Source organism: Sinocyclocheilus anshuiensis, unplaced genomic scaffold, assembly GCF_001515605.1.
Source record: "Sinocyclocheilus anshuiensis isolate Anshui unplaced genomic scaffold, SAMN03320099.WGS_v1.1 scaffold7, whole genome shotgun sequence".
Classification (NCBI taxonomy): Eukaryota; Metazoa; Chordata; class Actinopteri; order Cypriniformes; family Cyprinidae; genus Sinocyclocheilus; species Sinocyclocheilus anshuiensis.
In genome coordinates, this window is record NW_015549582.1 from 1848643 (window position 1) to 1866784 (window position 18142).

The 18142-nt window shown below is 34.9% G+C and overlaps 1 protein-coding gene across 1 annotated transcript; it reads left to right on the plus strand.

Annotated features, from left to right (window-relative positions):
• The first annotated feature begins 2026 nt into the window (after positions 1-2026).
• LOC107657833 (phosphoenolpyruvate carboxykinase, cytosolic [GTP]-like) lies at positions 2027-12459 on the plus strand. The gene is made up of 10 exons (XM_016446098.1): positions 2027-2731; positions 7045-7260; positions 7371-7555; positions 7991-8197; positions 8911-9098; positions 9295-9457; positions 9749-9964; positions 10165-10302; positions 11166-11261; positions 11399-12459. Exons 1-10 carry the CDS (start codon positions 2700-2702, stop codon positions 11866-11868), a joined length of 1911 nt encoding a protein of 636 aa, XP_016301584.1. The 5' UTR covers positions 2027-2699; the 3' UTR covers positions 11869-12459.
• Positions 12460-18142: the final 5683 nt, after the last annotated feature.

Below are 18142 nucleotides of genomic sequence, written 5' to 3' on the forward strand. Positions count from 1 at the left end.
ATGTATGTCTATAGCATTCTGCGGTGGAATTTACATTTTAAATATTTTTGAATTGTGTCACAAAGACTAATAATTTATTATCATTTATTTATTCTAAATAAACACATGAATCAGTTCAAAGAATAATTTTAATTTTTAATAATTAATAAATTAATATTCTACACTTCAGGTCAAATGTTTGGAAAAAAACATGATTTTGAAAGAAGTCTCATGCTCACCAAGGATTCATTTGTTTGATCAAAAATACAGTAATAGTGTGAATTATTTTTATTTAAAATAACTGTTTTCTATTTGAATATATTTTAAAGTGTAATTTATTCCTGTGATGGCAAAGCTGAATTTTCAGAAATCATCTTTTGTATTTGGAAAAATGTTTCTTGAGCACCAAATCAGCTTAGAATTCTGAAGGATTTCTGAAGGATTATGTGATGTTTGATATGTAAATTCAGCTTTGCAATCACAGGAAATATATTACATTTTAAAATGTATTTATAGAGTCATTTTTAAATTGTAATAATGTTTCACATTACTGTATTTTATCAAATAAATGCTGCCTTAATGAGCATAACAGACTTCTTTAAAAACATTTTAAAAAATCTTACCAACCACAAACTTGGGACAAGTAGGCCTTTTATTTATTTATTATATTAATTTATAATAATTCATGATTAATATACTTTTTGTAACTTTTAATGTGACCTTCAAACAACAAAAAGAAAAAGCTTAAATCTTTTAATTTTAATAAAAATCAAGAATGAATAAATAGATTGTGAAATAATCAGACACATTAGACTATTATATCTATATTATTTTGGGTAATTACCAGTTAATTAATCTCCACAACCAATTAAATGTGTGTCTTTCGATTTTTAAGATGTACAAATACAGTCAAGGCATAGGGATAAAAAGGAAAAAAAAAACATAATATAATCATATCAAAATAAATGATAATGATATAAAAACGTCAAATGTTCACAAATAATAAAGCATTTTAGTTGTCTTATTTTTCAAAATGAATATTGTTTTAGGTACTGTTGTAACTTCTGAACTAAAAATGAAAAACAAAGGCATATTTCCCCCATATTTACATTTATGTAGGCTATTCCATCTAAATGTCTCTCGAGCCCTACAGTACTCTCTTTTTTTTATTTTATTTGTTTTATTGCATATGAACACACAGTGTATAACAGTAAGAGAAATACAACTTTGCATATAAATGCCATCAGTACACAAGATTACAATTAAAATAAAAAAATAGCCAGAGGAAGAAAGAAAACATAAAATAAATAAATAAAACAACTAAAATAATAAAGACGGTACAGTTTACTTGTCTGTTTCAAATTTGCAGATAATGTTAGAAGTCCTGAGAGCTTTTTTTGATTTTACATTTATATACCATATTACAGTATTGTTTAAATTCGTTGATAAAATAAAAAAAAAAATTGGTTTACCACCCGACCACTTCATTTTGTGTATATGAAACTTCCCCATTGATAATAAAAAGAATAATATAAAAATATGCAAAATAGATTATATATGTTATGTAATTATATATATATATATATATATATATATATAATTATTTAAGGGAAATTAATATTTAGGCTATATATTTTCTCCATATATTTATGTTAGATCATTTGGTGAAAAAGCTGCAAAACACAGGTTTGTTTTTGTGAAAAGTGGGGACATCCCATAGGCGTAATGGTTTTTCATATCAGACCCACCCAGTTTAACAGCTGCATTAAGTTTTCTTGTAATTAAATTCTCAACATCAACCCAAAATATCTTTGTATACATGCAATGAAAAAAATAAATGAAAAATAGTTTCTTTTTCATTACTACAAAATTCACAGGAGTAGTCAATATTCAATTTAAAACGTTCCAATATATGTTTCACCGGATAAATTCTATGCAATATTTGATCCCTACAGCACTCTCAGCAGCTGTGATGATGAATGGAGCGACGTCACAGGGAGCCAGTAAGCTTCCGCCTACAATGTCCAGACTCAACTTTATCAACATCTGCTGACTTGACACGAAGACGGCGCTCACGTGACATCAGAGCTCGCTAAAGAAGCTTTCAAATAAGATTCACTTCTACACAACTTTGCTTTTGCAACCGGTATCGAGCAGGAAAGCGGGACGGAGCGCAGCGACTCCTTGGAGGAATCGGATAGATAGAGTCAGGAAGCAGTGCGGCAGACAGCGAACTGATCTGAATCCTCGCGAGTCACTGTATTTGACTGACTGACTGTCTTCAGTGACTTCAGTGACTCGGGAGCGTCTATCTACAGCTTTTTTGACTGAAATGCAACAGCTAGTTTTCCCACTTTGTCGTGTTTTATTAGAAGCGCACGCATATTATAGGAAAATATTACACTTTTAAAATATATTAATGGACTAGGTAGTTTGCCAGTACAAAGCTTTATTTATTATTGAAACGCCTCAGGCTGGTTCGCAGGGAGAAGAGCGGATCTGAGCTGACGGTGGGATCAGCTGATGATAAGTTACACGTGTTACAGTGCAAGGGTCTTACTTTAGTCTCCGTCAAGAGCTGGACTATCACCCTCACCAGTCTGATATGAGAGGTGCACAGGACTGAAGAAGAACAAGCCCACCCTCTTCCACCCATATTGCTTTATTTGAGTTTTTCTCTAAAGTCATAATTTCAGTTGTTTTCTCCACTTGCACCAAAGATGTCCTGCCTGTTGCTCGGCGTACTAAGGAGGTGAGTGTTTATACATATTTAAACTAATAAACTATCAGAATCAGAATCAGAATGAGCTTTATTGCCAGGTATGTTTACACAATACGAGGAATTTGTTTTAGTGACAGAAGCTCCAGAGTGCAACAGAATGACAGTGACAAGACAGGACACAGATAATAAAAAGAATAATATAAAAATATGCAAAATAGATTATATATGTTATGTAATTATATATATATATATATATATATATATATAATTATTTAAGGGAAATTAATATTTAGGCTATATATTTTCTCCATATATTTATGTTAGATCATTTGGTGAAAAAGCTGCAAAACACAGGTTTGTTTTTGTGAAAAGTGGGGACATCCCATAGGCGTAATGGTTTTTATACTGTACAGACCATATATTCTATTGCCCCACACCAACCCTACCCCTAAACCTACCTGATTTATAAGCGTTTTGAAAAGTGGGGACATGGGGTAATGTCCTGAAAAGTCACCTTCTCCTTGTAATACCTGTCACACCTTTGTCATTATACAAATTTATGTCCTCATTTGTCACAAAAACGCTCGCACACACACACACACACAGAGGTTTGTTTTTGTGAAAAGTGGGGACATCCCATAGGCGTAATGGTTTTTATACTGTACAGACCGTATATTCTATTGCCCTACACCAACCCTACCCCTAAACCTACCCCTTACAGGAAACTTTGTGCTATTTCAGATTTTCAATACACTCCATTCTGTGTGATTTATAAGCATTTTGAAAAGTGGGGACATGGGGTAATGTCCTGAAAAGTCACCTTCTCCTTGTAATACCTGTCACACCTTTGTCATTATACAAATGTATGTCCTCATTTGTCACAAAAACGCGCACACACACACACGCACGCACACACACACAAGATAGATAGATAGATAGATAGATAGATAGATAGATAATACAAGTTACTATTACCCTATTATTTAGATCATCACATTTATTTTTCTGGTAGCTAAAAACAGCAAAACAGAGAATTGAAGGTTTATTATTTTTCCTGCAGCTTATTCAATAAGCAGTATCACTACCCCTTAGGTAAACATCCTTGTATAGTTTATTGTGAGATTAGATATTTAACAGACCTGTTCTATAAAAACATTTGTCAACACTCTGTGTTAGTGTCACCTCCCTTGTTTTAGTGGGGGTACTAAACCACAATAGTCTGTAATAGTGCAGAATGATGTTTGATAGAGTTACATAGAAATGCTGAGTAAATTATAATACTCCAGAGTCCTGCAGTCTGCTATTGCCAAATAATGACATTTGCCACATATTACATGTCACTATTGGCGCTTTTCCACTGCGTGGTACGACTCGGCTCGGTACGGCACGGCTCGGTTCGGCTCGGGCACGTCACGTTTTGGTAACGGTACGGTTCGCTTGGAACCCCAACCGAAGTGGTACTAAAAAAAGTACCAGGTACTGTACCCAGTGGAAAACCCCCCAAAAGTGACTGAAACTAGTGTTACTGAGTGTGTCACGTACAGGAATGCAGCAGAGTTAAGTCACATAGAGAAATGTTTAGAGACTATATCTATAGTGTTTAGAGACTAAAAAAACAGTCTGAAAAACAGGTTATGAATGAACAAATAACCATCACCTTTAACCACACAAAGCAAAGTCACAACAAGCATTTCTGAGTCTTATGTAAAACCAGAATGTGGAATGAATAATATGATTCCATATCAAATCTCACTTTGATATTGATGAATAATGATGTTGAACAAAATATTCATAAAATTTTATTGCATCTACATCTGCTCTGTCAATCTCTCACCAGAATGAGTGATTAAATCAGCACAGGACTTCAAGTAAATATGCACAGTGTGAAAGTCTCTACTAGCTAAACTTTACCCTACAAATGCATGATACCAGGAACTGATTGTTAATCAGATGTATATGTGTGTGTGTTTTGAGTGAAAAAGTCTACTAACTTGTTTAACAGGTTATTTATTTAATTTTGTTTTGCCCTGAAACACCCTTGAGGTATAGCTCTAATGCATGCATATGGTTTTGCACCCTTTTGGCTGAGTTATATTATTTCACACATTTCTCAAATTGTTACATGTGTTTGTGTTCATGCATGAACATAGTGTGCTTGAAGTGGCCATACCCTGTTTAACCAGACACTGAAGGGAGGGAAGGGGAGTGAATGCCAAGGAGACCATCTGATTGGTCGGTTCATGTGGGGGTGTGTTTAACAGCCTATGCTAATTGATGGTTTAAACTAAAGCTCAGTGGTTATTGATGAATGTCAGGGATCATAGGGGTCAAAATGGTGATAGACTCAGAGACTCCGTTCTAGTAAAGTTAGTAGGCTATACATTGTATGGGTTTAGAAAACAATAGAGGGGAATTATGGGGGAGAGATTGTGGCAATTGGGGTGGAGCTGAACAGAATGAAAGGGTAAATGAAAGGAACTCCTCTTGCTAACCTTCAAATATTCTCTTAATTATAGCCACCAGGCCTTGCAGTCACATGCCGTCTTGTTAATCGAATATGCTGACGGCGCTCAGTTCACGAACACTGTTAAAGAATGACAAGATGGTCTCTGATGATTTTTGACCCATATGTTAGTTCAGAAAGCAGAGGATTGAATAACAAGAAGAAAAAGGTCTCTCGTCGAGCATGAAACCTTTGTTCTGTTTTTGCTCTTTTGTTTGTTCACTGAACTTGTGGTTTTTCCTTGCTTTATCTTTCTCTATTTCTCTCCCTCATTCTTTCTGTTTTCATGTTTTCCTTTATTATGCATTTTATCCAGTTTATTGAGGTGGTATGCATTCTATCAGTATGTGCAATCCCTGGGATTTAAAGCATTGGCCTTGGCTTAATATGATAATTAAAAGTTCAATAAATTACTTGCTGTAAATTGAATATATATATATATATACATACCAGACACTGGGCTGCAAACTTTTGACTATACTGTTAAAAATGATTTATTGACGTGGTAAATAAAACGGATTACTGGAGCATGTTGTACAAGAAAATACTATAAGTTTTTCTATTTAAAAATTTCATTTTTTATTTCATGTGTTGCTTGCCATTTCTAATTGTTTGTGAAATTTACTAGCAATGTCTGATTGAAATTTTTTCTACACCCATCCTTTTTTTTTTTCTTTTTTTTACTGTATTAGTACACATGTAGTGCATTTCATTCCAAAGGACACCACTAATTAGTCTTGCAGCTTCTCAATCACTTATCTTTCAGTTATGGTCAAAGACCTGTGTTAAAGTACATTTATTAGTTATGATGCAATATTCATTCACATACTGTCAGCTCAAATGAATGTTCATTCATTAATGTAACGTCATGGATCACACAGATCCATCTACTTAACACATTATCTACAGTCTTTAGCTTAGACTTTAAACTGAGTAGGCTTTAGATTATCCACCTTATTTTTAACCATAAGAGCACTCACATTTTTGCAATAATGTGCAAGACTTTCGGTGTCATCAGCTTCCCATTATTTTAGCTGTATAAAAACAGTCCATTATTTTGCTTGATATTGCAAACTGTTATTTGTTATATTATTTTAATTATAGTAATAAGCACACCGGTTTGTGGCACAAATACTTTTGCTGTTCACCGTTTTAACGGACTGTGGTATACTTGTTATTTACCTACAGAAGCTAACAGTTCGGAAGACTAGCATATTCACCGGAAATAACTTACTTTTTTGTTGAAATACAAGGTGGATACCACTACAGATTATGCCGTTGTGAGGACACACACTTTTTAATAAATGTTAGACAATTATTGTTTGTAATAGAAGCCTAGTTCAATAAACAAGCAGTTAATGTTGAGAAACTTACATTTCAGACGCAGTGTGGTCAGCCTGTTTTTGTTCGACCAATGGATAGTTTTTACACAAAGTTATAGCAGAATAAACATGCTGTGTTTAGTTCCTGTGTGAATGGGTGTTTTTGGACGAATAGTAAGGGTGAATAATTAATTCGTTTAGTTCAGTGTTTTGAACCAATCTTGTGAGTGAATGATTCAAATGACTCATAAAGACAATGACTTGTCGCCACCTACTGGTTTATTGATGTAACTTGCAGAGATCGCTGAATAATTCCCACACTAATACACAGAAAGTCACGGATAACACGGTGAAAAGTCATAGTGTTGTTGAACTGTATATCAACACACTAACTATTAATATAAATTTCAGTTTCGCTTGTAAAATGTTTGCATGCACAACTAACTTAAATATGTTGATGCATGACATTTACAGACCATATCCTTCTTGTGCCAATGTTTGTTTGTGTGTCCACGCAGGCGAAATGCCATCAGCACAGCTTCAGTGGGTGTGCGGTCACTCGCCTCCATCCCCTCCCTGCCCCCGTCGGTGGCTGAGTTTGTGTCGGGCGCCGTGACTGAATGTAAACCTGCTAAAGTGCACGTGGTCACTGGCACTCCAGAGGAGACAGCACACATCCTGGCCAACCTGGAGAAAGAGGGCATGGTGAAGAAACTCACCAAATATGAAAACTGGTACGTACTTCTAGTCTTATAATTAGTTTTTTAACCCATATTGATGGTAATATGAATGATTTTACATCACCTTAATCCTGATTTACATTTCTACTCTTTTCTGTGTGCAGCTGGATGGCACGTACTGACCCTAAAGATGTGGCTCGCGTGGAGAGTAAAACTGTGATTGTCACTAAGAACCAAAGAGACACTATTCCCATTCCCACCGGAGGTACCAAGTCCCAGCTGGGAAGCTGGATGAGTGAGGAAGACTTTCAGAAAGCCAGGGAGGACCGATTTCCTGGCTGCATGGCAGGTGTGTGTTACTCAAACCACTGAACAATAACTGAAACCTGTCAAATAAAAATCAAAATTTGAATGTTAAAATAATATTAAAATATTATTCATATGATATAGATTTCAATATAATTTGATATATTATTAAATATTATTTAGAATTATATAAAACATTATTGAATTTTAAAATATAAAATATTTTATAATATAATCTAAAATATATTAAAATGTCATGTTTGCTCTGAAAATAATAACTTTCCATTTTGTAAAATGCACAGAATCCTGTTAGTAGAACTTCATTTGTATTTAACCTGAAATATTCTTTTAAAATCCAAATACCCATCATATTGTTCATCAGTCCACACACTCATGTAGGACAGTTTGGGACGCCAAGAGGAAACTTTTGGAATGCCCAAAACATCTCTTGAATATTTGTCTTTCTTTCCCTCTGTAGGACGCACTATGTATGTAATCCCCTTCAGTATGGGCCCTGTGAACTCTTCTCTCGCTAAGTTTGGCGTTCAGGTGACAGATTCTCCATATGTGGTGGCCAGCATGGGCATCATGACACGCATGGGGACACCTGTGCTGGAGAAACTAGCCGAGGGGGCCGAGTTTGTGCGCTGCCAGCACTCTGTGGGCCGACCTTTACCACTCAAAGGTACCTTGATTTATAATAACATCAGATTAAATGTAAATGCGATTCAATCGATCAAATGAAACTCTAAATTTCACCAGTTCCTTCAAATTATCCATTGTGTCACTTTATTTGCCGTATATTGTTTATTATTTTACAGTATTATTTGGCTAATTACACTACCTTTCAAAAGTTTGGGGTCAGTAAGATTATTTGTTTTCAAAAGAAGTCTCATGCTCACCAAGGCTGCATTTATTTGATTAAAAATACAATAAACATAGCTCCATTGTGAAATATTACTACAATTTAAAATAAATTGTTTTCAAATTGAATATATGTTGAAACGTAATTTATTTCTGTGATGGCAAAGCTGAATTTTCAGAATAATTACTCCAGACTTCAGTGTCGCATGATCCTTCAGAAATCATTCCAATATGCTGATTTGCTGCTCAAGAAACATTTATTATTATCGATGTTGAAAACAGTTGTGCTGCTTAATATTTTTTGTGGAAACCATGATACATTTCGTAAGGATTAAAGGATTTAAAAGAACAGAAATATAACTATTTTTTAACATTATAAATGTCTTTACTGTCACACTTCTGATCAATTTATTGTATCCTTGCTGAATAAAAGTATGACTTGAAAAAAAAAAAATACTGCCCCAAACTTTTGAACTATACTATATATATTTTTATTTTCTTGTCAATATCTTATCTTTCTCTGTTCTCGCATAGCTGCTTTAGTAAACAGCTGGCCTTGTAACCCGGACAAGGTGTTGATCTCACATCTTCCTGACACCAGACGGATCCTGTCCTTCGGCAGCGGTTACGGTGGAAACTCGCTCCTTGGAAAGAAGTGCTTTGCTCTTCGTATCGCCTCACGCATTGCTAAAGACGAAGGCTGGTTGGCTGAACACATGCTGGTATGGGACATCAGACAGAATTTTCTTGCTTTATCCCCTTTAAGACATTTGAGTTTAATGAGAGTTTACAACCTTATATAATATATATGCGCCATATCGATCAAGTGACAATGCATCGTGCTTATGTACTACTCTTTTAGAGTCGTCATTTGTAAAACATGATGTTGATTGACGTCCCCGTTTCTTTCTCCACCAGATTCTCGGAATCACAAATCCTCAGGGTGTAAAACGGTACATTGCAGCAGCATTCCCGAGCGCTTGTGGGAAAACTAACCTGGCCATGATGAAACCAGCACTGCCAGGCTGGAAGGTTGAGTGTGTGGGCGATGACATCGCCTGGATGAAATTTGACAGTCAGGGTGAGAAATATGACTTGTCCTAGACAACACATGCATCTGTTGATAGCATGAAATGTGGGTTTATGGGCAGCCAGGAAATGGCACCATATCTTTTATTTTAGCATTTATATTGGGCAGCAGAAAGATAACTAATTAAAACTGAAATATTAAGTACATGGCTCTCAGTAAACAAACCCTGAGAGTTGCTGAGAAACAGTTTTGCCGTATAGTGTTGATTGGAATACTGTTGTTTATGGTTATAAATAGATGTTTTTAACAGACACAGTGGTGTATTTTGATTCTCTTCACCAGGTAAACTCAGAGCTATTAATCCAGAGAATGGTTTCTTTGGAGTTGCCCCCGGGACGTCCCTGAAGACAAACCCTCATGCCATGGCAACCATCTCCAGGAACACAGTGTTCACTAACGTGGGAGAGACCAGTGATGGGGGTGTTTGGTGGGAGGGTCTGGAACCACCTGCACCTGGAATGAAACTCAGAGACTGGCATGGAAAATCCTGGAAGTATGGTAAGATCATTGTTTAGCAAACTCATTTTTACTAAATATTAAAAAAATTCTTAGAAACATTTATAAATAGAAAAATAGAAAAAAAAAACTTTTAAAAAATATAGAAATAACAAATATGATTATATAAATATAATTTATTTCTATACTAAATAAAATGATCTATATGGACAGCATCTGTGGCATGGTGTTGTGTTTCTCAGGTGATTCTACACTGTGTGCCCACCCAAACTCCAGGTTTTGTGCCCCGGCTGGCCAGTGCCCCATCATAGACCCATTCTGGGAAAGTGATGAGGGCGTCCCCATTGATGCCATTGTATTTGGTGGCAGAAGACCAGAAGGTGGGTGGTATCACTGAATTTTTGAAAATTGCCTATATAAAATGTACATATTATTTAAGAACTCAATACTTTTAAGGCCCGTTCACAATTAACTAAAACCATTTTTTTTTTAACCTTTTTTTTTAACCTGAAATAAAATACACATTAAGTAAAAATGACAAAAACACAACAAAATGGAAAATACGAAATGGAAACTTATTCAACTTATTCAAAATATTAATAAAAACTAGAATAGTATCTTGATACTAAAATAACACTGGTTCACACCAAGGACAACAATTATAATAATAATGAAAAAAATATATATATCGTTTTAAAACCTTTATAAAAAAAAAAAAAGCATTTAAAGCTGATGAATGATCAGATCAGAATCCATCCTGCTTTAAAGAGCTCAAGCATTTAAAGTGGCAGACAACAAACTGCAGAGCGTTATATTTTGTTGGTGTGGATGCTATTCATCATTATTTATTAGTAGTTATCATATAGTTATCATTCTTGGTGTAAACAGTAAGGATGCATTAAATTTATCAAAGGTTAAAGTTAAGACATCTATACATTTACAAAAAAAATAAATGCTGTGCTTTGCCATCACAGGAATAAATTCCATTTTTAATAAATTACGTTTTTTAATAAGACGTTATTATTTAAAAACAGAAACCAGTTACTTTTAAAATTGTAATAATATTTCACAACATTGCTGTTATTACTGCATTTTTAATCAAATAAATGTAGCCTTGGTGAACATAAAAACATTAAAAAAAAAACTTAACAGACCTCAAACTTTCTAACAGTACTGTATATATACATACATACACATATATTTTATACATTATATCTCAAAATGTACCTGTCTTTTTTACCAGGTGTGCCTTTGGTATACGAGTCATTTAACTGGCGTCACGGTGTGTTTGTGGGTGCAGCCATGAGATCTGAATCCACAGCTGCTGCTGAACATAAAGGTACAAACTTTTATTTCTCCATATGATAAACAGTACACAAAAGTGTACACTACATTTAAGTACTTAGTGACAAACTGAACAAAAAGCTTATAATGATATTTAATTTTTTTTATATATATATGGGTCATTTTCTTTAGGTAAAGTAATCATGCATGACCCCTTCGCCATGCGTCCTTTCTTCGGCTACAACTTCGGCGACTACCTGGCCCACTGGTTGAGTATGGAGACACGTAAGGGCCCGACCCAACTCCCCAAGATCTTCCACGTCAACTGGTTCCGGAAAGATCAGAAGACCGGCTCTTTCCTGTGGCCAGGGTTTGGAGAGAACGCCCGCGTCCTCGAGTGGATCTTCACACGATGCGGCCGTACCAGTGAAGAGGAAGCTGCCACCAAAAGCATTGTGGGATGGATTCCACAAAACGGTGCCATAAACACAGAAGGCCTGGGTGGGAATATCGATATGGGTGCCCTCTTTGACCTGCCCAAACCCTTCTGGCAGAAGGAAACACAGGAGCTTCGGACCTACTTCACCCAGCAGGTTGGAGCTGATCTACCTGCACAAGTGGAAGGAGAGCTGAGGGCGCTGGAGGAGAGAGTGAGGGACTGAACAGACGCTACATTACATTGATGTTGAGTAGATGTGAAGAATAGGACGGGTTTGAGGTGGATGTAACTCTTTTAATGTGACTGTTGCACTGCAGTGGAAGCTGCACCTGAGAAATGCAAAACCAAAAAGTTCACTAGATGCCATCAGTGGTATCAGTACCTAGGTGCCTTATTTTATCTTACAGTAGAAGCTAAAAACTCTATTTAATGTTTACAAGCTATGTCCCAAAATGCCTTTTAGATGATTTTTCTGTTCAAACAAGACCACATTATGAATTCAATATATATATATATATATATATATATATAGTTTATGAGTACACTACATAATATCTGTTGATTTTGAGCAAAGTTATCAGACATGTTTTCAAGGACAGCACCAGTACCATAATTGTTTACTTGTACTGGTTACCTAACGAAAGCTTATTTTTATTTCCAAAGATTTTTCCTTTTATCAGTGGAATATGATTGACATGATTCAGGTTGAGCTGAGGTTGAAGGATCCGGACCAAAGAACACAGACAAGTCTCAGTCATTGAATGTGTGCATGTTTTTACATGAGCTGACTGAATAAATACAACTCTAAATCAAACTTTGTTACGTGCGTCACTCGATTTTCTTACATAACATCAGTTGCAATAATCTGTCATTAGACTCACAGATTATACTGATACTGCAATTATCTCTTTACTTCATTCAATATGCCATAAATCTCACGTTTACAGCATCCATTCTGTTTTAAACAGGACATTATCACATAAGATTCAGTGTGAATATAAACTTTACAAATTGAACATAATGTGAATTTAAAAAATATAAAACACACTGAATTTGGTTTTGTTAACCCTAAAAAAGCTGACCTATAAAATAATAATCTGAATTTTTTTTTTTTTTATTAGAACAGTTTCTTGAACCTTAGAACACACACACACACACACACACACACACACACACACACACACACACACACACACACACCAATGTACCACTCCGCTTGAGAAGTTCTTTGACAGACATAACAATGCCAGCTCCCCTACAAATACTCTCAGTTTTCCCTTAGTTGAGGTCCGTTCTCGTTAATGTAATGTTGGTCTACGTGCCTGTCTCCTGGATTTGTTAATTAAAATACCATGTGTGTGCCTCACCAACCCGTAACACTAATACTGTGAAAGGTTTTTTCACAACATCTTTGAGCAGCCCGGTAACCTGGCTGGGTATCGGTCTTTTTGCCCTAGCTGTACACAGAGCTCACTGCAATACAGTAATACCCCTTTAATTTACTTTCCGGCATAAAAATGTAAACCTAATTTATCTATGGTGCAAAATTTAAAAAAAAAAAGGTCTCTTTTTGGGCCCAACACTATTATTATTATTATTATTATTATTATTATTATTATTATTGGGCCTAGCAAAGGACAAAGAATGCAGCTCCAGCATGCCACTGGAAAAAACCTGAAGTTCCAGGTGCAAAACAGTCCAAAAAAAGTACATGTAATTCTTAAAATCAGTGCAATAAAATGTATAAATAACTAGTGCAATACATAAACAAATAAACAGTGCAAAAACTGTGAAATTTTTTCACTTATTGTTTAAAATCTATTAAAAAAAAATCCTACAACAGTACTCAAACTTTTTATGATGTGAAATTAATGTAAACAACAGTCAGTTATGTTTGATTATAGACAGATGACAAAAAAATGACTGTGCATTAGTGTAGCATATTAGATCTGCTGTCTATGACATCAATAATAATCAAAGGAAGAGAAGCTATTGGAAGAGAGCTGAACTGGATGATGACAACACTGAATCATCAATGAACTGACTTTAAAGTTTGCGTATGTGTTTTTTTGTGGAGTATACATATTTGATACATCAGGGCCCAGTTGTTCAAAAGTAAGCTGATCAAATTTTGGATATCGGATTGGATCAAAACTTGAAACTCAATTAGACAATAGAATGAATGCAGTAACAGATTTTTTCAGTAATGTTTGTTTATTAAGTGTGTTTATTAATTTAGAGGCCTTAGAAATTTGTGTATCAATTAGGACTCAGTAGGATTTATAGGGTTAATGATATTATTAAACAACTATATGAATATTTCTATGCTGATGTCACAATTGCTTTGTGTTATAAATGATTTAAGGAAAAGAATATAAAAATGATTAATAATAATTTGAGATCTTTATTTCAGACCATAGTAAATCAGCAAGTGAAATCCATATGAAGACCCACCCCAGAGCTAGGCCCTCTATGCAAATTTAACGTTCCAGTAAATCATTCCAATTTTTCTATAATCTAATCTTCTACGCATTCAAAAATGTGTACCCAGTCATCTAGGTTCTCGTTTCCCATTCCTCAGCAATAGCGGACCCCACTCTTGCAGCAGATCTACCTAAAAAACTATGCGCAAGTGTTCCTAGAACAAAAGCTGTTTTAAATGTAATGGGTGGCCATACCAAATGTTGATTTTATCTAGTTAATAGAAATTAATTGATAAATAAAATCTATTTATGACATTATTTTTTAAAGCATCCTCACTTTACATAATTTTTGCACAAGTGACTAAAACTTTTCACATTACTGTAGTTTTGTTTCTTGAAGTGTCTTGGAGACGTTGCCACAGTTCTTCTGGATTTTGTCTGTCTTATTTTCTTCTGATTCTTCATGTCATTTCAGACAGACTGGATGATGGTGAGATCAGATCTCTGTGTGTTCCACTGGCTGCTGTCATTCTCCTTGTGCATACAAAAATCTCACTGGATTATTACAATTAATGGCAAAAGGTATGTTTGGTTTTAAAAACTGATATCTCCTAATGACACACTACAGCAAATGATAGATAGCTGGCTTAAAACCCTTTTTTTTGTTGTTGGTGAAAATACTAGTGGCCAGAGACTTTTGCACAGCAGTGTATATACAACTGCAATCAAAATTATTCAACCCCTTGACCTGCAAGACATTTTGCTGCAGAGAGCAACATTTTATGAAAACAATTAAAAAAAAGGCATCAGTGAACTATTAGAGAAAGTTTCTTAATACACATTTAAGTGATTCTGAGAATGTAACATTGATGAATCATGATAAAAATCTAATTGGCTCTAAACATTCATGTTCAAAATTATTCAACCCCCAAATGTCAAATTTTGTGCAGAATCTTTTGTTCTTTAAAACCACCAACAAACCATGCCTAAAAGTGCTTAGAAGCTTCTGAGACTGTCTACTGCAGTCTTGGCTCATTCCTCGGAAAAAGCTTTTAGATCACTGATAATCTTTAGTTTTCACATTGCCACTGCTTTCTTCAAATTCAAAAAAATATTTTCAATGAGAGTTAAATCTGGAGACTGAACAGGCCACTCAAGTACATCCTATGACTGATCCCTGAACCAAGCATAAGCACATTTGGATGTGCACTCTGGGATGGCTGTCCTGCAGGAAAGTCCATTGATCGTCAGCTTCCATCTTTGCACCAAAGACATCACAATTCTTGCCAAAATGGCCTGATACTTCAGTCAAGATTTCCACCTCCTGCATCAGCGAAACACCCCTGCAACAGGACCGGTCCATCTCCATGGTCAAACATGGAGATTCTTGTATTCTTCTGCTTATAAGATTTGCCGTTTTTGCACTAGACATACTGCTGATCCATGGGTCCAATACGTTCCAGTTTGGTCACATCACTCCATAAAACTTTCTCCCAAAACTCCACAGGTCTACCCAAATTAATTTTAGCATGTTCAAGTCGGCCTTTTATGTTTTTCTTGGTCAAGAGTGGCATCCGGCAAGATGCCCCAACATGAAGGCCATACTTGTCTAGTATTCTTCTTTTACTCTGCATTGAAATGTTTTTCCTCCTTTCATCAGGTCATCTTGCAAGTCTTTGGCTATGCATTGCAGGTTTTTCTCAGTTGCTCTGATCAAATTTATTATGATATTGTGCTTTTTCTTCAACACCCTCAAAACACAGCTAAGGAAGAAGGCTGAGAGCTGTGTCTCTAGGAACTTTTAATGTCTTGGAGATCTTCATGTGGCCTTAGACTTTTTAATGTAATAAACTATTTCTTCTATAGCTTTTGAGAGAGCTCTGTTGAATTTGCATATTTGCTACTCACGTCAGCACACGCGTGGGCTAAGTTTATGTATGTGTAACAGCTCAAGCTAATTCTGTTTTTTAATCGTTTAAATTGTTTTAAAGGGGTCATATGATGCCGCTAAAAAGAACATTATTTTGTGTATTTGGTGTAATGAAATGTGTTTATGCGGTTTAAAGTTAAAAAAACACATTGTTTTCCACATGCTGTACATTATTGTTTCTCCTCTATGCCCCGCCTTTTTGAAACACGTCGGTGTTATGCAAATCTTCCCAGATCGTGACGTAGGTATGTGGGGGCGTGTTAGAACGAGCCGTTTTAGGTAGGCGTGGTTAACTCTTAACTTTTATAAAGAATATCTCTTTGGTTTTGAGACTTTAGTGTTTGCAACTTTACAGATCTTCTTTATGCACCAAGAGCTTGTAACACTCCAAAGAGAAAGGAAAAATTGAAATCGCATCATATGACCCCTTTAAGACAATTTTGTTCCCCACCATACAAAAAAAAAAGTGACATACAGCAATGTTGAATTGGGGTTGAATAATTATGACATAGCTGTGTTATTTTTTAGGACATTCTGCTATAAGTCTGATTGCATCATATAATAATTGCTGTTAATAGTGTTCATCGTCTGTTTGATTGTGTCTTTAATTGATTTTTCCGTACATTTCTGCCATATGTACATTAACTGACAGTCACCACTGATAAGCTACCACTAAATTTTGTTGAAACTTAATTTGCTGTAAAGTTGCTTTGCAGCGATTTGTATCGTGAAAAGCGCTATACAAATAAACTTGAATTGAATTGTTATTAAAAAAATCCTATAACTCAAAAATATTACATTATATATTGACATTATCACTTTTAATATGCCAGTAAACTGTTATAGATGCAATTTTTTATAAAATCCTGGATCTTCAGAAAAAGTTGTATTTGTAAAGTACTGCAGTCTCTGAGGGGTTGAATAATTTTGATTGCAACTGTATATCTATATCTATGTATATATCTATGTATAGGTCTTTACTAACTATGGCAAAATCTATCACACTCACCGCAAAGCCACTTCTGCTTGTTTTTTTCTGTAGTTAATGTGCTGCAAAACCCCCAGATGTTAGCTATGATGCAACTGAAGAAAGGCTAAATTTACCTCATACTAAAAGAAACGCAAAAAACTGAAGCACAGTTAGCAGCTCCTGCCACACAGCCAACAATCATGGGTCCAACCCTGTCCTGAGATACAATCAAATAATAGTGAATTTGAATTTAAATGTGAGTGTTGTGGTATTTCACAGTCACTCATTAATTGTTAGTGGCGAGGAAGAGACCTGCAGCACAGATTTGACATACAAATTAGGTCTGAATCTGTGAAGAGATTTCCTGAGTTATACATGCAAGAGACCACCCCAAGATACAATTATAAAACCGTTAACACACAATACAAATATTAAAGATAGAAATATGTATTAGTATGTTTACTTTATTGAAACAAAAATCATAAAAAGACATCCTTCCGCTAGAAAAACACTCTTTGACAATAAACAGAATTGCCTGTTGGCACAAAACACTCAAAATAGATCTGTGCATTAGAATGAGTGCAGCCTATTAAGTCTGCTGCTGTCTATGATGGTATAAATACATAATCAAGAGTAATAATGCTAAGAGAAAAAAACACTGCTCTTTATCCTGAAGACACTCTTTGTTTATTGCGTGTAATGTGTTTATTTGTTGTTTTTTATTACTGATTAGCTTGTTTTGAAGCTCGAAGTAGTTAAAAATTAAAACTTTGACTACATACAATTGGAATTAATTTATGTGTCAGTTTTCTGTTATTGTGTAAAACTAGCTATATGATTTAAATGAGGTGATAAAATTCCTTAAATTCACATAAAAACAGTTGGCTATGTCTTTGAGCACAATATATTAGTATATTAGATCTGTTAAACAGCGTCTCTTGGATTTGGTGACAACACACTATTGACACAACTCAACCAGACCTCGTTTCCTCATTTTATTTGATTTTATTTTTAATTTTTTTTTTAAACATAATAGAACCCCTTTAATATTTTATTTATATGAATATTTATATCTTATACCATACAAGTAACCAGCATATAGATTATTAATATAATTAAGAGCACTATAAGAGCATTTAATATTATTCAAATTATATTCCTTGTAGCTGCTGGA